At 40.3% G+C, this 16,962-nt stretch overlaps 2 protein-coding genes across 4 annotated transcripts in view; one reads left to right on the top strand and one right to left on the bottom strand.

Moving 5' to 3' along the window:
- Nucleotides 1-6,363, bottom strand: part of fhod3a (formin homology 2 domain containing 3a) — a 55,455-nt gene extending 49,092 nt beyond the window's left edge. For 2 of the 3 annotated variants that reach the window (XM_065948010.1, XM_065948011.1), the window contains exons 1-2: nucleotides 5,804-6,363; nucleotides 449-558 (exon numbers count right to left, since the gene is read on the bottom strand). In XM_065948010.1, the coding sequence (XP_065804082.1) occupies nucleotides 449-558; nucleotides 5,804-5,968 (275 nt within the window). In that variant the 5' untranslated portion in view covers nucleotides 5,969-6,363. The remainder of the gene's footprint in view (nucleotides 1-448; nucleotides 559-5,803) is intronic. The other variant, XM_065948012.1, reaches the window with a different exon arrangement.
- Nucleotides 6,364-8,591: 2,228 nt separating this feature from the next.
- Nucleotides 8,592-16,931, top strand: LOC109990885 (sodium-dependent neutral amino acid transporter B(0)AT1). The gene is made up of 13 exons (XM_020643147.3): nucleotides 8,592-8,624; nucleotides 9,049-9,338; nucleotides 12,258-12,398; nucleotides 12,618-12,755; nucleotides 12,872-13,053; nucleotides 14,071-14,181; nucleotides 14,288-14,400; nucleotides 14,639-14,767; nucleotides 14,844-15,006; nucleotides 15,086-15,290; nucleotides 15,395-15,554; nucleotides 15,679-15,841; nucleotides 15,932-16,931. The coding sequence occupies exons 2-13, from the start codon at nucleotides 9,140-9,142 to the stop codon at nucleotides 16,088-16,090; spliced, it is 1,863 nt and encodes a 620-aa protein (XP_020498803.1). The 5' UTR covers nucleotides 8,592-8,624; nucleotides 9,049-9,139; the 3' UTR covers nucleotides 16,091-16,931.
- Nucleotides 16,932-16,962: the final 31 nt, after the last annotated feature.

Genomic DNA, 16,962 nt, shown 5'->3' with positions numbered 1-16,962 from the left:
CCTGCATGGCTTACCTCTGTTCTACCGTTTTGTGAGGGAAGTCCTGTAGCAGGTTTACATTTTCCATTTCTATTGCTGTCACAAAGGGAACACTGCTGCTGGGACATTTGGGAAATTGAAAACAGTGTATGACAACGGTTACAACATTATTATTCCGTTTCTTCAAGAGTTGAAAGGTTAGTAAACGCTATTTTTTTCTTCAACAAAAAGTTAAATTATTGTAAAAGCACAAGAGTGAAACAAGCTGTGGGAGGGAGGGAGGGAGGGCATGCTGTCCCGCTTTCCAAAGCACTTCATACTTTCCGTGAACTTGTGTTTCCAAGGTATTCATATTAAAGAGTTTGTGATTCCTCTGTTTTATAAGAATGTAAAAACTCAAAGTGTGCTGTGTTTGAGAAAGACGGAAAGTGCAAAGGCAATAAAGGATTTAGGTGTAATTCAGTCTCACCCTGTGTCGTCCTGCTGAAAGCCCTCCAGCTCGTCCCTTTGCTCAGCCAGAGAGGACTCCAGATCCAGATAGGTGCCATTGTGGGAGAGCTGCAGCGTGCAGTCATCAAGCTACGGAAAAGAAAGAAAAATAGACTCTTTAACACAAAAGTACCAATAAATGAAATGGACCTGAACTACAATTTAATTCAGCTTCAGTAAAGAAAACTAAGGGCTAACTACTAAATCAAAAGCTGCTACCAGCTTAAATTGACATTTATACCTAAAAAAGGATGGAAAATATGATGTGTATGATATAAAATGTCCCTGCCCTGGCTGTGATATGCATAAAAGAATCACCCGCAGGAATGACATGGGTCTCTGGGTCCAAAATGTTTTAATACTCCCTCACTAAATCCCTGCATGTGTTTCACACTCTTTGGAAAACAATTTGAGTCCGCAAAATGAAGCCAGTTAACCAGGCAAACATTTAAACACGTGTGTGTACAGGGATTTGTGTAAAGTGGGAGAGCCATATGAGGCATGTCTCCGCTTTCAACATTACAAATCTGTTAGGGGAATTAACTAGTCGAGACGTAGCTATAAAGACAGCAGAACATGAAACCAAAACCAGAGGGAAACAAGGAGGGAGAGATATATTTGAATGCAAGCTGCAGGAAAAATAACACTTCAAATGATATCTTAATTTTGTAAATGTGACGCTCGTGAACACTTGAGACTGCTTATTTATGGAAGGAGCAATTATCCTTTCTCCAGCACACATATTTTACATATCTGTTCATTTCTACATGACAAATTGTGCATAACTGCAGAGATGCCTGTGACAGAGTGAACCCACTTTGTAATGAGAAACCCTGCTGAGTTTGAGACCAGGTGCACCAGAAATATATCTCCACAGCTCTGGCATTGATGTTTATGAGTACAGTCACAAGTTGATAGCAGGTGTGAACAGCTACAGCTCATAAAAAGTTACATACATCATTGAATACATCAGCGATGTGCTACACATCTTTTTGTTTAAACTGCTTGTGCATGAATAGTTCAATGAGATCAGAGTCACGAGTTGAGGTAGCATTTAGCACCACAATGACACTGGTAGACCTAACGTAGCCTGGCCTCTGGTGTGCTGCCAAACGCCCCCTGGCCGTCTGTGTCAAGTTGCATGACGACACCCTCTGACCAGCAGAGACCGCAGTTCACAAGACCTGCTGCTGCACTCTGCCTTGTCCCTCCAGCTCACTTGGAAACACAGAGACGGACTGTCGGATGGACTCACAACATAAATATAACCTTGCTATATTTACTCTGTTCTGAGGCAGCATGCGCACAGGAGCTCAAGGGTGGGTGTGTCCGCATGGGCTTGGAGTTAAAGTGGGGCAATTCCAAGGCCAAAGCTTTTCTTAAGAGAAGCCCTTAAGGTGCATTGAAGACGGATAAATGTACAAACATGTTATCCATTCTGTTAGCTATCCAAATCTTAAACTTTGAATGAATATTGGTTCTGCTCCAATTTCCCCGTACCCCCCCTACAATGACCTCAATCCGCCTGGGCTCTAAGCACCCATTTATTTGACCCAGTCTTAATTGAAATAACAATAAAAAAAATAAAAAAAATTCATTACAGTGTAGTTTCCAAAGAAGAAGACCCAAGATGAAAACATTTGGTTGAAAACTAAGAAAAAAAGATAGTAAACAGACATTATGTGGACATTTACCAATGCTAAGTTAATTCTTACTCTAACATGCACACATGCAGCGCGAAAACAACAATGCAAACAACAGGGAGAAAAACAACAATGCAAAAGTCCTACTTTGGCAGCAAAGAAAAAGTGCATATAATGCTGATTGGCTTATCATCAGTTTTGTATTGTTTGGTATTCAAGGAATTTGTCCAATGAGGTGTCCATTCTTAGAAGTTAATGGACAAAGTGTCAAGCCCATAATGAGACCAGAGAAAAAATTAGAGGAGTGCTAATCTCATCATGGATCATGAATGTCAAACAAAAATGTGTGCATGCCTGCCAAGATGCTAGCATAGTTAAGGGGACCATTTTTGTTATTTAACCCCAGTGTCTCCTGCTATTGAATTATCTCAGTGTCATTATGATTGACCTTTTTCATGCAAATATAACATGTGAGATTTGGTAAATCACAGATGGATGTTTTTATAACACATGGGGGGTGAAGACAAAGACGTGTGTGTGTGTGTGTGTGTGTGTGTGGGGGGGGGGGGGGGTGGGGGGGGGTCCCAGTGCCCCAGTTTTCATGTTGAAGTAAGACAAAGAAAAAAACAGGTCCCATGTTTTCATTAGTGAGACTGAAGTACTCTTATACCAGACAATCCTTAAATCGAATATGAAGTTGAAAACTAGGCTGAAGCACGTTGAAGGCCTCTGAATATTTGTTTGAATGTTGTCAAATGTTCTTTGAATCTAGTCTTTCATTGTTATTGTTCCAAATGGAGCCGCTGTGAAGCAAGACTAATTTTAGTCTTTGTCTGACAGTAAAGTTCAATCCATCATTTTCTTGTGTCCAATCAGGTAGCATCATTCAGACCTTTTAAGCAACTTTTAATTATCACCAAAAACATTCCCCATACTGTCAAAGAAATGTCCCAACACTGAGTTGCACCACAACTTTAACTGCCTGCTTTTCTCACCCGCTCAGCTTTTTCTACACTCATTACTTAATCATACAGATACTACTTGTGTAGTGATTAGGGAGCACTGGACCACTCTGTAATCAAATTTGTTAACAGCTCGCCCTCCAAATGGAGTCTCTTTCCTTAAACACTTTGTTTGGGCACAAGCAGTAATAACATTATAATTAACAGACATCATTCTGGACGGAGCCGGCAGAGAGGTGGCTCCAGAGCGAACCGCAAAGCTCCTCACACTCAAGGCTCCGAGAAGGGCCAGCGAAACACTTAGTGGCTTGGTATACTTTACACTCATTTCATCAAATTCTTTCAAAAAGAGTGAAGCAGAGAAAAAAAAAACAAAAAAAAAAACAAGTGGGGGTTTGGGAGTAATTACTTCCACGTTAAAACAACACAAAGCCTGCTGGCGATCACGCTGCGTTGACAGTTAACAATGGCCTTACGTAACTCAGACGATGAGTTTTTAAAGAACTTTTTTTGTGTGTCAAAATCTGAGCCACAAAGGATCGTGCTCTTTGAAGAGCAGGGAGGAGGGTGTGTTCTACACGGCTATTAAACCTCCCAGTGTTGCTTTAATGGGAACCCTTTTGGTAATGAAATACAAGTTGAGCTGTGAAGTCGGAGCTTTTTGGTTTTTCGAGGGGTATGGGTTTTTTTTTTTTGTAGGTGCATGACTGATTGGGAAGCTCATGTATTGAGCTTAACATCTAACATTTAAGGGGTATTTCCTCACCTTCATACCTAATATGAAATCAAACGTTCTACTTCTATTAACTTGTTTCTGTCACCTTTATCGTTTTATTTCTCTTAACCTAGGAGATAAAAAGTGGGAAATTTAAAGGAATCTTTTTTTTTTTTTTTTTTCTCTTCGCCGTTTGGATAAAGTGACACATCCACATGCACACAACCCAGCGATGCACCGATTTAGCCCTGGCAGGCTCGCCCAACCTTATATGTGAGTTTACGTGTGTTTGTGTTAAAAAGTATGAACTCGTGCATGGTCACAGAGGTGGAAGAGGAGATGGAGGAAGAGGTCAGGAAAACCACAGCAGCCAAAGTGAGGAGAACAAAGTGTCGCAGGGATCCAGGGCCTGGCCGCAGGAATTCTGGGACAAGTGACCTATACTTTAAATGCGATCCCAGCCAGCCATACACAGAGCCTGAGCATCACAACATAATAATATGGTTGTCTTTTCTCAGAGGACAGACTGAAGGTTTAAAAAAAAAGAAAAAGAAAAAGAGATTGCTCTAAAAAAGAAAGACTGAGATAAAGTTCATGCAATTGTTATACTCTTGCTAACTATGACATTATCAAATTATATAATAGGACTGAAGCCTTTAAAACACTGACTTTTACATCCGACCCCTCTAAAGAGCAAAATTCGCTTCAGTTTTGTTTCATCCCCATAATCTAAACTCAATATCCAGTTGTCATGGCACACAGCCGTCCTACTGATGTGAACAAAATTGCAAACACGAATGCGGGACATGCCATCTGTCGGTGCATAGGTTGTAATCATAAGCATTTCTGTGCTGTGGGCCATTTTTCATTTGTTTTGTGGCTTTTAAAGATGGGGCAGTTTAAGATCTACTTGGTCTGGAAAACCACTCTGCTGTTGAACGCTGGTCTGCTGTCGGGGCTGTGTGCCAGCAATGTGACTCTGTCCTTCTCACTGTGTCTCACTTTTAGTTTAACTCTGATTCAACCTTTTTTTTTTTTTTGAATCACCTGGAATTATTAAAATTCTGCCAATAAAGAATGAAATCACGGTCTCATAGTGTCTGCTTCACTTGTTTAGCCTCTGTGTGTGTGTGTGTGTGTGTGTGTGTGTGTGTGTGTGTGTGTGTGTGACTCAGCCTTGTCAGTAAGGAATGTGTTGCTGTTTTCATCTTGGTAACTTGAATTCATTAAGAATGGTACACAAACACTTTTTTTTCTATCACACACCCATTGTAATCTGACACTCTAAATCTGATCAACCATGATCCAGGCTCCCTGTGGACACCAGAGCGGTTGACTGTCACTTACAGATGAATGAGACGACCCAGGATATATCCAGTTGCACTACTGCCCCTGTACACCTGTCGTCGTATCATGCTACGCAAAGTGCAAAATATATTTAGCAATAAGAAAGGATTATTCACTTTGAGACGGTATTCTTATTTCTAGACCCCTGAACTGAGGGGTCAGAGGTTGAGAGCCGGAATATTTTCTCGGTGGTACTTCAGTGGAGCAAAAGTGTGCCAACATGGGATTAAATCAGAATATTTAGTCCAAAACACATGAAGCCCATGTTTATTGTTGCTGTGGGCTCTAAAGCAACATTTGCAACCTTGTTTCAGTCCTGGGTCTGGAGAGCCAATCAGTTGTGCTTGCATGTGTTCTCAAAATAGACTCTGAATCGTGGGTATGGAAGTTTATTTGCAGAATGCCTAAAGTAGAGAACAGCAGTCCTTAAGGTTGCAAAACAACCTCATGTGGCCCTTATTTCAACATTTGAATACATGCAAATGTAAAAAAAAAACAACTATATAAAACACGCGTTTCTTTTCAGATCTGGAGCTGTCCCTGTGTTTTGCAGCAATGTTTATTGCATAATGGTGAAATATAACAACAACAGGCTATATTATTTATATTTCCCATAAAGCATTGAATAACATGGGTTAAAACTAGGTTATTCAAGCTGGTAATCCTACCTTGTGTGGAGCTTTGAGCAGCCGGTGGACGCCTGCTAGCTGGTTGATGAAGGGGATATCCTCCCTGAAGGTGTACAGTGGTGGTCTGGTCGGTTCTGGGAAGTTGGTGCTGTTGAATGGATCGGTGTCATCTAAAAACTGAACCCTGCAGACAAACGTGGCCATGGTGCATCCATGCAAAGTGGCTCCTCTGAGAGGACAGCCCGGTTTAATGAGAGCCGGACCAGCTGAGGCTGTGGTCGTTGTGGGCTCCTCTCCTGGTAACGACAACAAACCCGGGTCGCCAAGCGCGCCCTGTGCTCACTGTGTCCTCCCGCAGCACAGAGGGGGAGAGGTGTGAGGGGTGGGGGGTGGTGGGAGTGGGGGGGGGGAGTTTGTCAGAAGCCGGAAAGATGCCACAAAAAGCCGGTTAGTTTCTCCTCTCGCCTCCTTGCTTTTCATGAACTCGCCCTGAGCTGTTGGATAGTTAGTGTCGCTGGGGGCAGGTGGGCCGGTGATAAAGGGGAGGCGACAGGCGGACCACAGCTCTCTGAGCCTGAGAGTGAAGGATCAGTGCAGCTTGGGACAGCCGGTCTGCTGTCTGTCTGAGTCCCAGTAAATCCTCCCTCCCTCCCTCCCTCCCTTCCCAAATCTATTTTCCTCTCTGCCTCACCTCCCCCCGTCAGTGTCCCCGGCTTAGCAGTGGCTTCCTAAATGAAAAGTACCTCACTGATCCTTTAAAAAGTAGCCGACAGAGGACAAGTGTAAAAAAAAAAGCAAAGATGACATTTTTTTAACATAGGAGAAATAAATTAATCCAAAACTTAACATTGCAAAACTTAACATTGCATAAAATGATCATAAAGTAGCCTATTCGGTCTTATAATCTCAGGCATTTTCTGAAATTGTTTATTGGATGTATTCGGGTCACTAAAACAAAGATGATATAAAAGTTTCATGTTTACTCGCTGCAGATTGCAACAAGTGCAGATTTACATACAGCCCTACAGGGAGAAATGTCTGCTGCTCAGTTATGAAGCAAGCTAATGTCGATTTTTGACCAATGCCGCCCTCTTGTGGAAATTTGGTTTAACTGCAGGTTAGAAAAGTATATCAGTTCCACCCGTTTCACCGCTTCGACAAAATTAAATCTACTAATTATATTATATTTTGCCAACTGTAGGCTCATGATCAGTTCATGTAAGAATAATTGAACTTGTTTTATCACAGCCAAATTATTTCAGATTTTTATTTTTGCTATTTTTCTGTTTGTGTAGGCGGAAGGCACACACGACTACACCACAAATGATTATTAAAGCAGCCTACATCATGATATAGGCCTAAGGTATATCATTTTCTGCACTTATTAGTAACGTCTTATTGTTCAAAAACCCTTTGGTGTAGGCCTAGTTATAGTGCAGGTAAACATAGGAATAGTAAGAGATTCGACATTTCCCTTTATTAAGAGGTCTTAATTTAATCCCCAGAAAGTACTTTTGGGAACACCTTCAAACCCCAACTGATGGTCAGGCCCGTGCCTTCCCCTTGAAAGCTTTCTGCAAATGGTGCGTGTGGGGGGGGGGGGGGGGGAAAGGCAAATTTTTGTGTTTTCACACAGCCCATTTTTTACATTATGCCCTTTGCCCATGCAGTTGTAAACATTATCTAGCTTTGTGAGCAAGATCCATAAATCTGTTACGTATTATGTGACCAACTCTTAAGGGAAAAACACGGGATAACACCTCTTTGTTGCCACTTGAGGGCAAAGGAGGCTTGTTTTAACACTGGTTCCCTAAGAGTAAAAAAAAGATTCACCGACACGTGTACTGGTGCAGGTGATGATAGCACTGCGCATCTAAAGCAAATGCAGAGTTGTAAAATAAGGGCTAAAGTACAAAGATATCTTCACATATTCTGACAACAACTCATTATATGTTCCCTTATCTTCTGTGGTGTTGCTGGTTAGGAATTATTTCTAAACATAGACCGGTAATCCTCAACCATAAATCTGCCTGAATGAGTTGATGTGATTCAAATAAGCGACAAGCTGAGTGATATAAGGAAGAGTTATGATATTTAATACCTTCCACCCATCACTTTATACAAGAGATCCTGTTGGTTGTCAACAAGCGGTAAAACAAATATGATAAATCCAATAACTGTAAATTATAGCTGTCGGTTATCAAAAATCTTCAAAAACACAGACAGCATGACCACTTCTGCACAGAACCAAAACAGGAAACTTCAGATATTTCCATGCGCTATTTCATTCAAAGTGGAACTCCCAATGTCAGCCTGAGAATTAAGTGAAAGGGCAAGGTGTGCCCGTTTTCTTCATTTTTATGAGTCTACTTATTCAGCTGTGCCACAGAGGTAAGAAGGACGTACTGTATTGCATTACTCATAAACAGAAACAGACAAACTGACAACTTGCACCAAATGGCACGGTACAACCAGATTTGGATGCTTGTGCTGTAATCTGTTTTCACTTGGTAAGACATTAAAAAAATGTCAAGATAATTAATTACCCCAAAAAACATTGAAACATGATCATGTTACTTTAAAGGTCACAAAAATATACTCCTTTTCAACAAGTTTAAATAAGTCTCAGCGGTCTTGTTTTGAATCCACTCTGATCCTGCATTTGATCATGCCTATAAACCCCTGTATTTTATCTCTGCTCAGTACAGGCTGCTTCTGCATCTATAGTTTTAAATGAAAGTGAACTGTGTTCGACCACGCCGCTCTGTACGGGTTTGGGTGGCTTGGGTTTTTTGTACCATGCCAAATTGTTAACAGTGAGAAGGCAGACTCGGAGGGCAGAACAAACACAGAGCTGTGGGTATGTCACCCACCTGGGGGTTTGGTTATTTACCTTTGTGATGTCCCAGTTATTTGTATATGATTACAGCTGAAAGTGAAACTGTAAACTTATAATGCAAGAGCATTGTGGTTACCTTTTCATTTTTGATGTATTGAACTTTCATATATTTGACAGTTGTGTTCAAACAATGCATTCTTAGTTCCTCTCTGTTATGTGGTTAAGAAATGATATGAGGCCAACATATTTGCATGAAGTGATACAAAATAACAGTGTGATGTCGAATTTTCCAGCATACACAAACTTTGTCACATAAGGAATGATCTACATGGTGGTGACACCACCTCTGTCCTTTGTCTCTCTCGTCCAGATGTCAGATGAGGTGGAGAGATAAAGAGCATGTATAAAACACAGTCACACACACAGTGATCTTTCTGTCTAATAGCAAGCAGCACTGAAACCTCCAAGTTCTCAACTACTGAGGAAGCCTGCCATACGTTCAGGGTCTGTAGACTCAATTTACAAAAACAATCACCATGAGGCTGGTTCTTCCCAACCGGGACCTTGAAGAGAGGATCCCCTCTTATGAGGACCTCGAGAGGATGGAGAAAGAGACGGCTGTAGACAGGCCCAAGTGGGACAACAAAACCCAGTATCTGCTCACCTGTGTGGGCTTCTGTGTTGGACTTGGTAACGTCTGGAGGTTCCCTTACCTGTGTCAGAGCCATGGAGGAGGTAAGCTGATCTTATCTGTGGCTAAAATATGAAACTAATACATTCAACCAGCTCTTGCAGAAATCTGAAAACAAATGTTTTGGAAATGCTGTTAAACTTAGCAGTGAGTTCAATGAATATTGGACCTGATGAAATATTAAGATGCATTTAATTGAAAGTTCAACAATAAAAAGGAATTACTCAGAATAATGCTGGTAAAAGATGCTTTTGCTTAGTGATGAAACCATTTTTAATGGTTTGTATGTCAGAGTGTCAATTATATTTTACATGACTAAAAATGGAAATAAAAGTGTTCCAAGTTGATTGGTTGGGTGAATGATTTTATAAGCGACAGGATAAAGGTGCAATCTAAAATATAAAATTGTCTTTCAATTTGTTAAGAGAAAATAAACTCATTAGTCACACAATAAAACCATGAAGCATCATTTTGAGCCTATCATCTACACTTAAGGTGATTATGGTTAAATATTAACCTCTGTAGTTAAACAGGCATTACTGTTTAATGCTTAAATGGCCATTTTAAAGCAAAGAACTACTGATGCGTTCAACCACACCGGGATTATAAAGTTTTGTTGGGGTTTTTCCATTTAACAACAGAGTTGTGGTTAAATTCCCAGCATTTGATGATAGGATGATCTAAAAGACCAATTTAAGAGGACATTATTACTCATGGAAAATAAAGTTTTGTTTTGTACACGTACTCTTTTTTTTTTTTTTCAGATTCTGTTAACGGTCACATGCGTCATCAGCCAGCCTTAAAACACCAACATTGCCATGTGCTGAAGTGTTGCCTTTTAGGTGCACAGATAGCACTGCCTCTTATCAGACAAGCACATCTCCAGATAAGCAGACATGAAACAAACACAACAATCCAAAATGTATCAGCCAGAGCAGCACAAGCAGAAACAAGTTCAGAACACAAATAAATAACATTGTGTTCTTAGAGTTCTCAGCATGTTAGTAGACTTTCAGTTTTGTTTTTTACGAGCTGCTTCAAAGAGAAAAAAAAAAACCATTTGGTTAAGTTTCATTCTGTAAAAGCTGTTGTGTACTCAGTGAGCACAGCAGTCTACTCTGAGCATACCTACATTATCAAAGCTCATATGTTGATGTTTTTATGGTGAAATATCTACTTTATTAACCTTTACAAACTGATATCAGCCTAATGATGATGCTATAAGAAAACCAAGTGATTATCAAATACTTTACTCTTTATGGAACTGGAATCAGAGCTGGCCCTAACTCACTTGGTGCCCTAGTCAAGATTTTAGCTGGTGCCCCTTGTATTGCAACCAATTCTACCACCAATCACAATGTTCATCCACTTAAAGAAAACTGGCATATATAGCTTTATGTTTGACTTTAAACCTTATATTTATCAGTACGGTCAGTGTCACTCACTCGTCTGCCCTCCTCCCCAACAAAGAGAAGGTAACGAGCAGGGCGCAAGTAAATAGAGACTTTTTAAACAGGTGATGTAGTTATGTTTTCTTGGCTTCTTTTGTTTTATTACAGAATAATAGCATGACATTTACATTAGATAAAATAACATTAAATGAAAGTTAAGTTTCTTCTTATTCAACTTTTCTTCCTCACTCATTTCGGGTGCCAGGACGGTCCTATATGGACGGCCAGCTCCCCAGCATTTGCCTACAGTATACTGCCTATGCCCCGGGCCGGGCCCTGACTGGAATTAAGAAAACTGATGACAACAACATTGTTTTCATTCAAAGTCATTATACAGTTAGCTTAGCATTGCTAAAAAAAACTTTCCACCTATTGTTCTTAACAGTATAATCTCCTTGTGTTGGATATGAAAAGCTCAGCCTACTACACTTTATTTGGAATACATACATTTAACACCGGGTTGCTGAGATGAGTGTGACATTTCAGATCATGGCCTTCTTTTGGTTCTACTTTTAAGTTGAAGCAAAGATTAAATATTTTGTTGCAAAAACTAAACAGATTGGATATAAAAACAGATACACCCCCGAACAGTGTGTGCCCATGAGGACGATAACTAATCAGACCTATTTTGTTTATTTTTGAGTTCCAGGCTATAAACATGTTCATTTTTTGCTGTAAAGACGGCTATTTTGGCTGTGGTGTGTATGTGACTTCTGGTGCTCTTGGAGCCAGCCTCAAGTGGACGCTCGATGAAATGCACGATTTTGCAAATGCACGATTTTGCACTTCCCTTTGGCTTCACTGTAAAGCTGCAAACAGACTAAAAAAGAAAGCAACATTTTGGCTTTTCTAAAGTCAATAGACACCCAACAGGTTCCATTGTCTAACCAAATGGCTTCAGGGAGAGTTGTGGGAAGAGACTCGTTTTAATCTTCAACTTATTTTGAACCCTCAGGCGTTATTGAGATAAACTGAAAGCATCACAGAGGTTGAAATAACAATCTCTGTGACACTGGAGTGGAGGTGAAGCATAAGCTTTTAGTGTTTATTTATCTTAGGCAGTTTTCCCATGTAGCAAGAGCTTCAGTGACATCATCTCCGATTGAATTTAATTGCTTCAACAACAACAAAGCCGGATTTCACAACACTATCTCATGACATTAAAATGATTATTGTAAAAGGATCATTCATGCATGTGTGATTCAGCTTTTTCATGTCAGCTGATTTAAATCTCTGGTGTCTATAAATGTCTTGATAAAGGAGTGCATGTTCAGCTGGATCATCATGCGTGATAATGAAGACATTAAAAAACTTCAGATCACATGAAACATTTGTACAAGCAGTTTGATGAAAGGAAAGTATTGTTGTGCTTTGTGGCAGAAATATGTGGTTTCAATGTGTTTAGGATCTATAGTTTCAATGAGCAAACATGGCTTTATTAAATAAGGTGTTTCTATGATAAGAATAGAATCTTAAATCCAGTTATTTAAGCTTTCATTGGTGTGTCCACAGGCGCCTTTATCATCCCATTTATCATCCTGGTCGTCCTGGAGGGTGTTCCACTGTTGCACTTGGAGTTTGCCATCGGCCAACGCCTTAGAAAGGGCAGTGTGGGGGCCTGGGCTGCAATTCACCCTTACTTGACTGGAGTTGGTAGGTGTACAGTATATGCCATTTAAACTTGTGTTTCTGTTACTGAATCAGGATGTTTGATAAACTTTAGACAGCTTTCATCCATATTATCATTTATGACTAGAATCCGCCATGTAGCCAATACACGACTAGATAATTTCCCTGTGTTAGTCATGAAAAATGAATCTTAAGAAAGGTCTGTTACCCACCCCACACAAACACTGTCACCCTCTGTCACAGGTATTGCATCCATGTCAGTGTCATTCTTGGTCGGGATGTACTACAACACCATCATCGCATGGGTGATGTGGTACTTCTTCAACTCTTTCCAGGACCCCCTGCCATGGAGCCAGTGTCCTCTCAATGAAAATCTCACAGGCATGTCCCTGTTTTTTTATTTTTATTTGTGTTTTTTTTTTCAAATTTCTCCCCCCCTTTTTGGTCAAACCCTTACAAATCCATACAAACAGTTTGAATGTCCTCCATTTCTGTAGGTCTCGTGTCAGAATGTGAACGCAGCACTTCAGTGGACTACTTCTGGTACAGAAAGACACTGAACACCTCAGAGGCTATAGATGAGAGCGGAGGTCTGCAGTGGTGGATTGTGATCAGTTTGGTTACTGCTTGGAGTGTGCTCTACATCTGCTGCATCAGAGGGATTGAGACCACAGGAAAGGTGGGACATTGTTTGCAATAATATGTGTAATGTGGCAACAAGGATCCTAATGCTTTGTATCAGCAGTAAAACAGGCAAGATGTAACATTATAAAGTGTTAAGCTGCATTTTAAAGGCCATTTACATCCACAGGACACCTGCATCTTGACTGTACTTAATATAGTACACATACTGTACACCTGTACACCTTTCACACACACCTATAACTTTTCATTTGCTTAACAAGTAATAATCAATTCTTACCCTTCTAACAGAAAAGAATGGATGCAACTAATAGTATAAATGATGGCTGCGTTACCTAAAATGGTCCCTAAAAGCAGTGGTTCCCAAAGTGGGTGTTGGGTCCCACCAGGTGGGTTGCCCATGGCCTAGCTGTTAAGTCATGCCCCAATAAGGAGGCTATGGTCCTCCAAGTGGGTGGCCCAGGTCCGAACATGTGCGTTTGCATGGCTATGCGTGCTACATCATATGCCACAACCACTCTAAAGGACAGTCGCTGTCCCCACTCTTTAGCTCTCTTATTTTGGGCATTGAAAGCTGAAAAGTTTGAGACTCACTGCTTTAAAGCAGCATGCAAAATATCAATGTTGTTGAAGTGCTGGAAATAAATAGAGTGCAGCCATAATTATTGGTTTATTGGACGTGTGTTTCCCCTGCCTCCTAAAAGAGAAGCTGTTGTTTTTCACTTCGGTGTAAAGCACCACGGTTTCCCTGCTCTTTATGCTAAGTGAGTCCAAAGTCTAGCTGTTAAAGATTTCCTGACTCCAGCTGTTCTGTTCTTAGATCACACAGAAAATGAATGTCTTCCTCTTACCCGCCCCAAAAATTAAAATGTGTGTAAAGCTAGTAGACATGAAGTTTCGTTTTTTATTTTTTAAAACTTGTAGGCTACAAAAATTTGCATTTAACGAGAAACATTTTTTCCATACAGAAAAAGGAACAGTTACTCAAATGATTTTCCGATATTTAAAAACGGTAACAATTCCTGCGTTCATATTGGTCTTACCTGTCTTGCAGGCTGTGTACATCACCTCCACTCTGCCTTACGTGGTCCTTACAATCTTCCTCATCAGAGGACTGACTCTAAAAGGATCTGTAGATGGAATCAAGTTCCTCTTCACACCAGATGTAAGCAATAATGTAACACACCAACCAACAAGTATCGGTTGAAAAATATCATGAAAGGAAGCCGTCGTTTGATTTCTTTCTCCTGCCACTTGCCTACATGTTCTAGCTGGATGAGTTGGTGAACCCATCAACATGGTTAGACGCAGGAGCTCAAGTATTCTACTCGTTCTCGCTGGCCTTCGGAGGTCTCATCTCTTTCTCCAGCTATAACCCTATTCAGTAAGCACACTACTGGAGATCACCATGTTGAGTCTACATGACACCTATTGTAATCCTATGAGTGGGCATAAACACATAATACTTGTCCGCTTTGATTTATCGTGTGTAAACTGCATACAAGCGGTAAGAGGAATCAAGAATGAAGAATCACTATTGAAAATCTAAATGAAATAAGTCACTGTGCAATTATTGTTTTTAAAACTGTTTTGAAAGTGTACAATTTCCCCTTTTCTTTTAGTAACAATTGTGAGCAAGATGCTGTCATCATAGCCCTGATCAATGGCTTTACTTCTATCTATGCTGCCACTGTTATATACTCCATCATTGGCTTCCGTGCAACAGAGCAGTTTGATGCCTGCATCAACGGGTATGTGCATGACATATTGTTAGTGCATAGTTGTGCATATATTTCACTCATTATCTTCCTAAATGTTCTCTTCCAGAAACATCATGATGCTGCTGAATGGATTTGATCTAGCCGAAGGGACCATCACAGATACCAACTATGATGAAATGCTACAAAACCTCAACAGCACAGTCTCAGGGTCAGCGATCATTGAAAGGCTGTCCCTAAGTAACTGTGAGCTGAGGACTTTTCTCAGTGAAGTATGTTAATGTCATCAGTAATAATGATTCCTTTCTCGGTTAAAATTCTTCTGCAGCTAATTGCTCACTCGTTTTCCAGGGGGTAGAGGGAACAGGTCTGGCCTTTATTGTGTTCACAGAGGCCATCACAAAGATGCCTTTCTCTCCTCTCTGGTCCGTTCTCTTTTTCATCATGCTCTTCTGCCTCGGGCTCTCCACCATGTTTGGATCTATAGAGGGAGTCGTGGTTCCTTTGCAGGACCTGGAGATCTTTCCTAAGAAGTTTCCTAAAGAAGCGTTGACAGGTGAATGATGCGTAAGACCCATTGAACCCAATGTGCTGACAGTAAAAACATACATGAAGTGAAGAGGTTATAAACATGTAATTTTGTGTTCTATATTATTTCAGGAATTGTATGCTTTGTATCCTTCTTGATCGCCCTCATATTCGCTCTGCAGTCTGGTAACTACTGGTTAGCACTCTTTGACAGCTACGCAGGCTCCATCCCTTTGCTTATTATTGCCTTCTGTGAGATGACGGGTGTGGTCTACCTGTATGGAATAGACAGGTAAACCATTAAGCCAACTCTACCTTCTGTCATGATAAAGCCGTGTGCAAAATCAAGGTTTAGACGATGAGTTTTTTTAAACCTTAATGCAGATTCAAGATTCAGATCTGTTTTTCTTTATCAGGTTTAACAAAGATATTGAGTTCATGATTGGACACAAACCCAACATCTTCTGGCAGGCCACGTGGAGAGTGATCAGCCCTTTGATTGTCTTGGTCATCTTTGTGTTTTACTTGGTCACCCAAGTCAACGCCGAACTGACATACATCACTTGGAATCCAAGCTCGGTATGATACACACCTGTGGTCAGTCAATATGCTTCAAATAACTATGAATACTTCTTTTTATCTAAAATGTATTCCTTGTTGTGTCAACAGGTGAACTTTCCAGTGTTGGAGATTTTGCCCTATCCCAGCTGGGTCTACGTTATTATCTTCATCCTGGCGGGACTTCCCAGTCTTTTGATCCCGGGGATTGCTTTGTATAAATTATTCCAAAGATACTGCTGCAAAAAAACATCTTTGAACATGGAATAAAAGTACTAAAATGGAATCTGCATTTCGCCGGAGGATGCTGCATGATGGGTTTTGAATCACAATTTTCTATTTAAAAAAAAAAAACATCTATAAAACCTAAAACCATTTCAGTCAAAAAACTTGTATTTCTTTAAAATATTTATTTGAGCCGAAAATAGTTTGTGTTTGGTGTCTAGGCTCCAACCTATTCACTCCTCACAGTTTTAATTTACATGCAGAAATTTTAGGAGTGATGGGATGATATCTTAAACCCCCCCGTCGGAGCCTACAGGTGGATGCTGGGGTGGTGGTGGGGCTGAGAGTGCAGTACTGGTGCAGGTCAGAGCTGGCGATGAAAGAGCAGAGGAAGAGACCCTAAAACTTGCAGCTAAAATAGACAGCTAATTGTTTGCAGCTAAAGGAGGTGTTGTCAGGTGATTGTTGAGAATAAGGCATGTGTTGCATATATTGTCTCTAAAAAACACAAAAGCAGTTCAAATATGAATGATTTTTCTGATTGCTTTGTCAAAATAATGTTTAGTCTAAGTGCCTTTATTTTGAAATGTGAGTGTGCATCTTTATATTATACTACTGTGTTTGTATAAGGTATGTTGAATCATTATGAATTTTCCATGATAACATTCTTTTATCTCTGATGAAAAGCTACATAAACTGTTGCTGCTACAGTGTATGACACCTCTTCTTGTTTACCCTACATGCTGACTAAAATCTGATTATTTTATATTTTAGAATGTGGCATCTACTGTAACCACCCTTTGAAAAGACAATGTAAGGCAACTTGTGTTTTCATAGGCATTGTATAGAATCTTACACCTAGTTAAATAAAATTGGCTAAAGTTGTTGTTTGTGTTTTATTTTTCTCTGTTTACATG

This window comes from Labrus bergylta, chromosome 19 (genome assembly GCF_963930695.1).
Source record: "Labrus bergylta chromosome 19, fLabBer1.1, whole genome shotgun sequence".
Taxonomy (NCBI): Eukaryota; Metazoa; Chordata; class Actinopteri; order Labriformes; family Labridae; genus Labrus; species Labrus bergylta.
The sequence above is the reverse complement of the archived record's forward strand: the minus strand, read 5'-3'. Positions and strand labels throughout refer to the sequence as shown.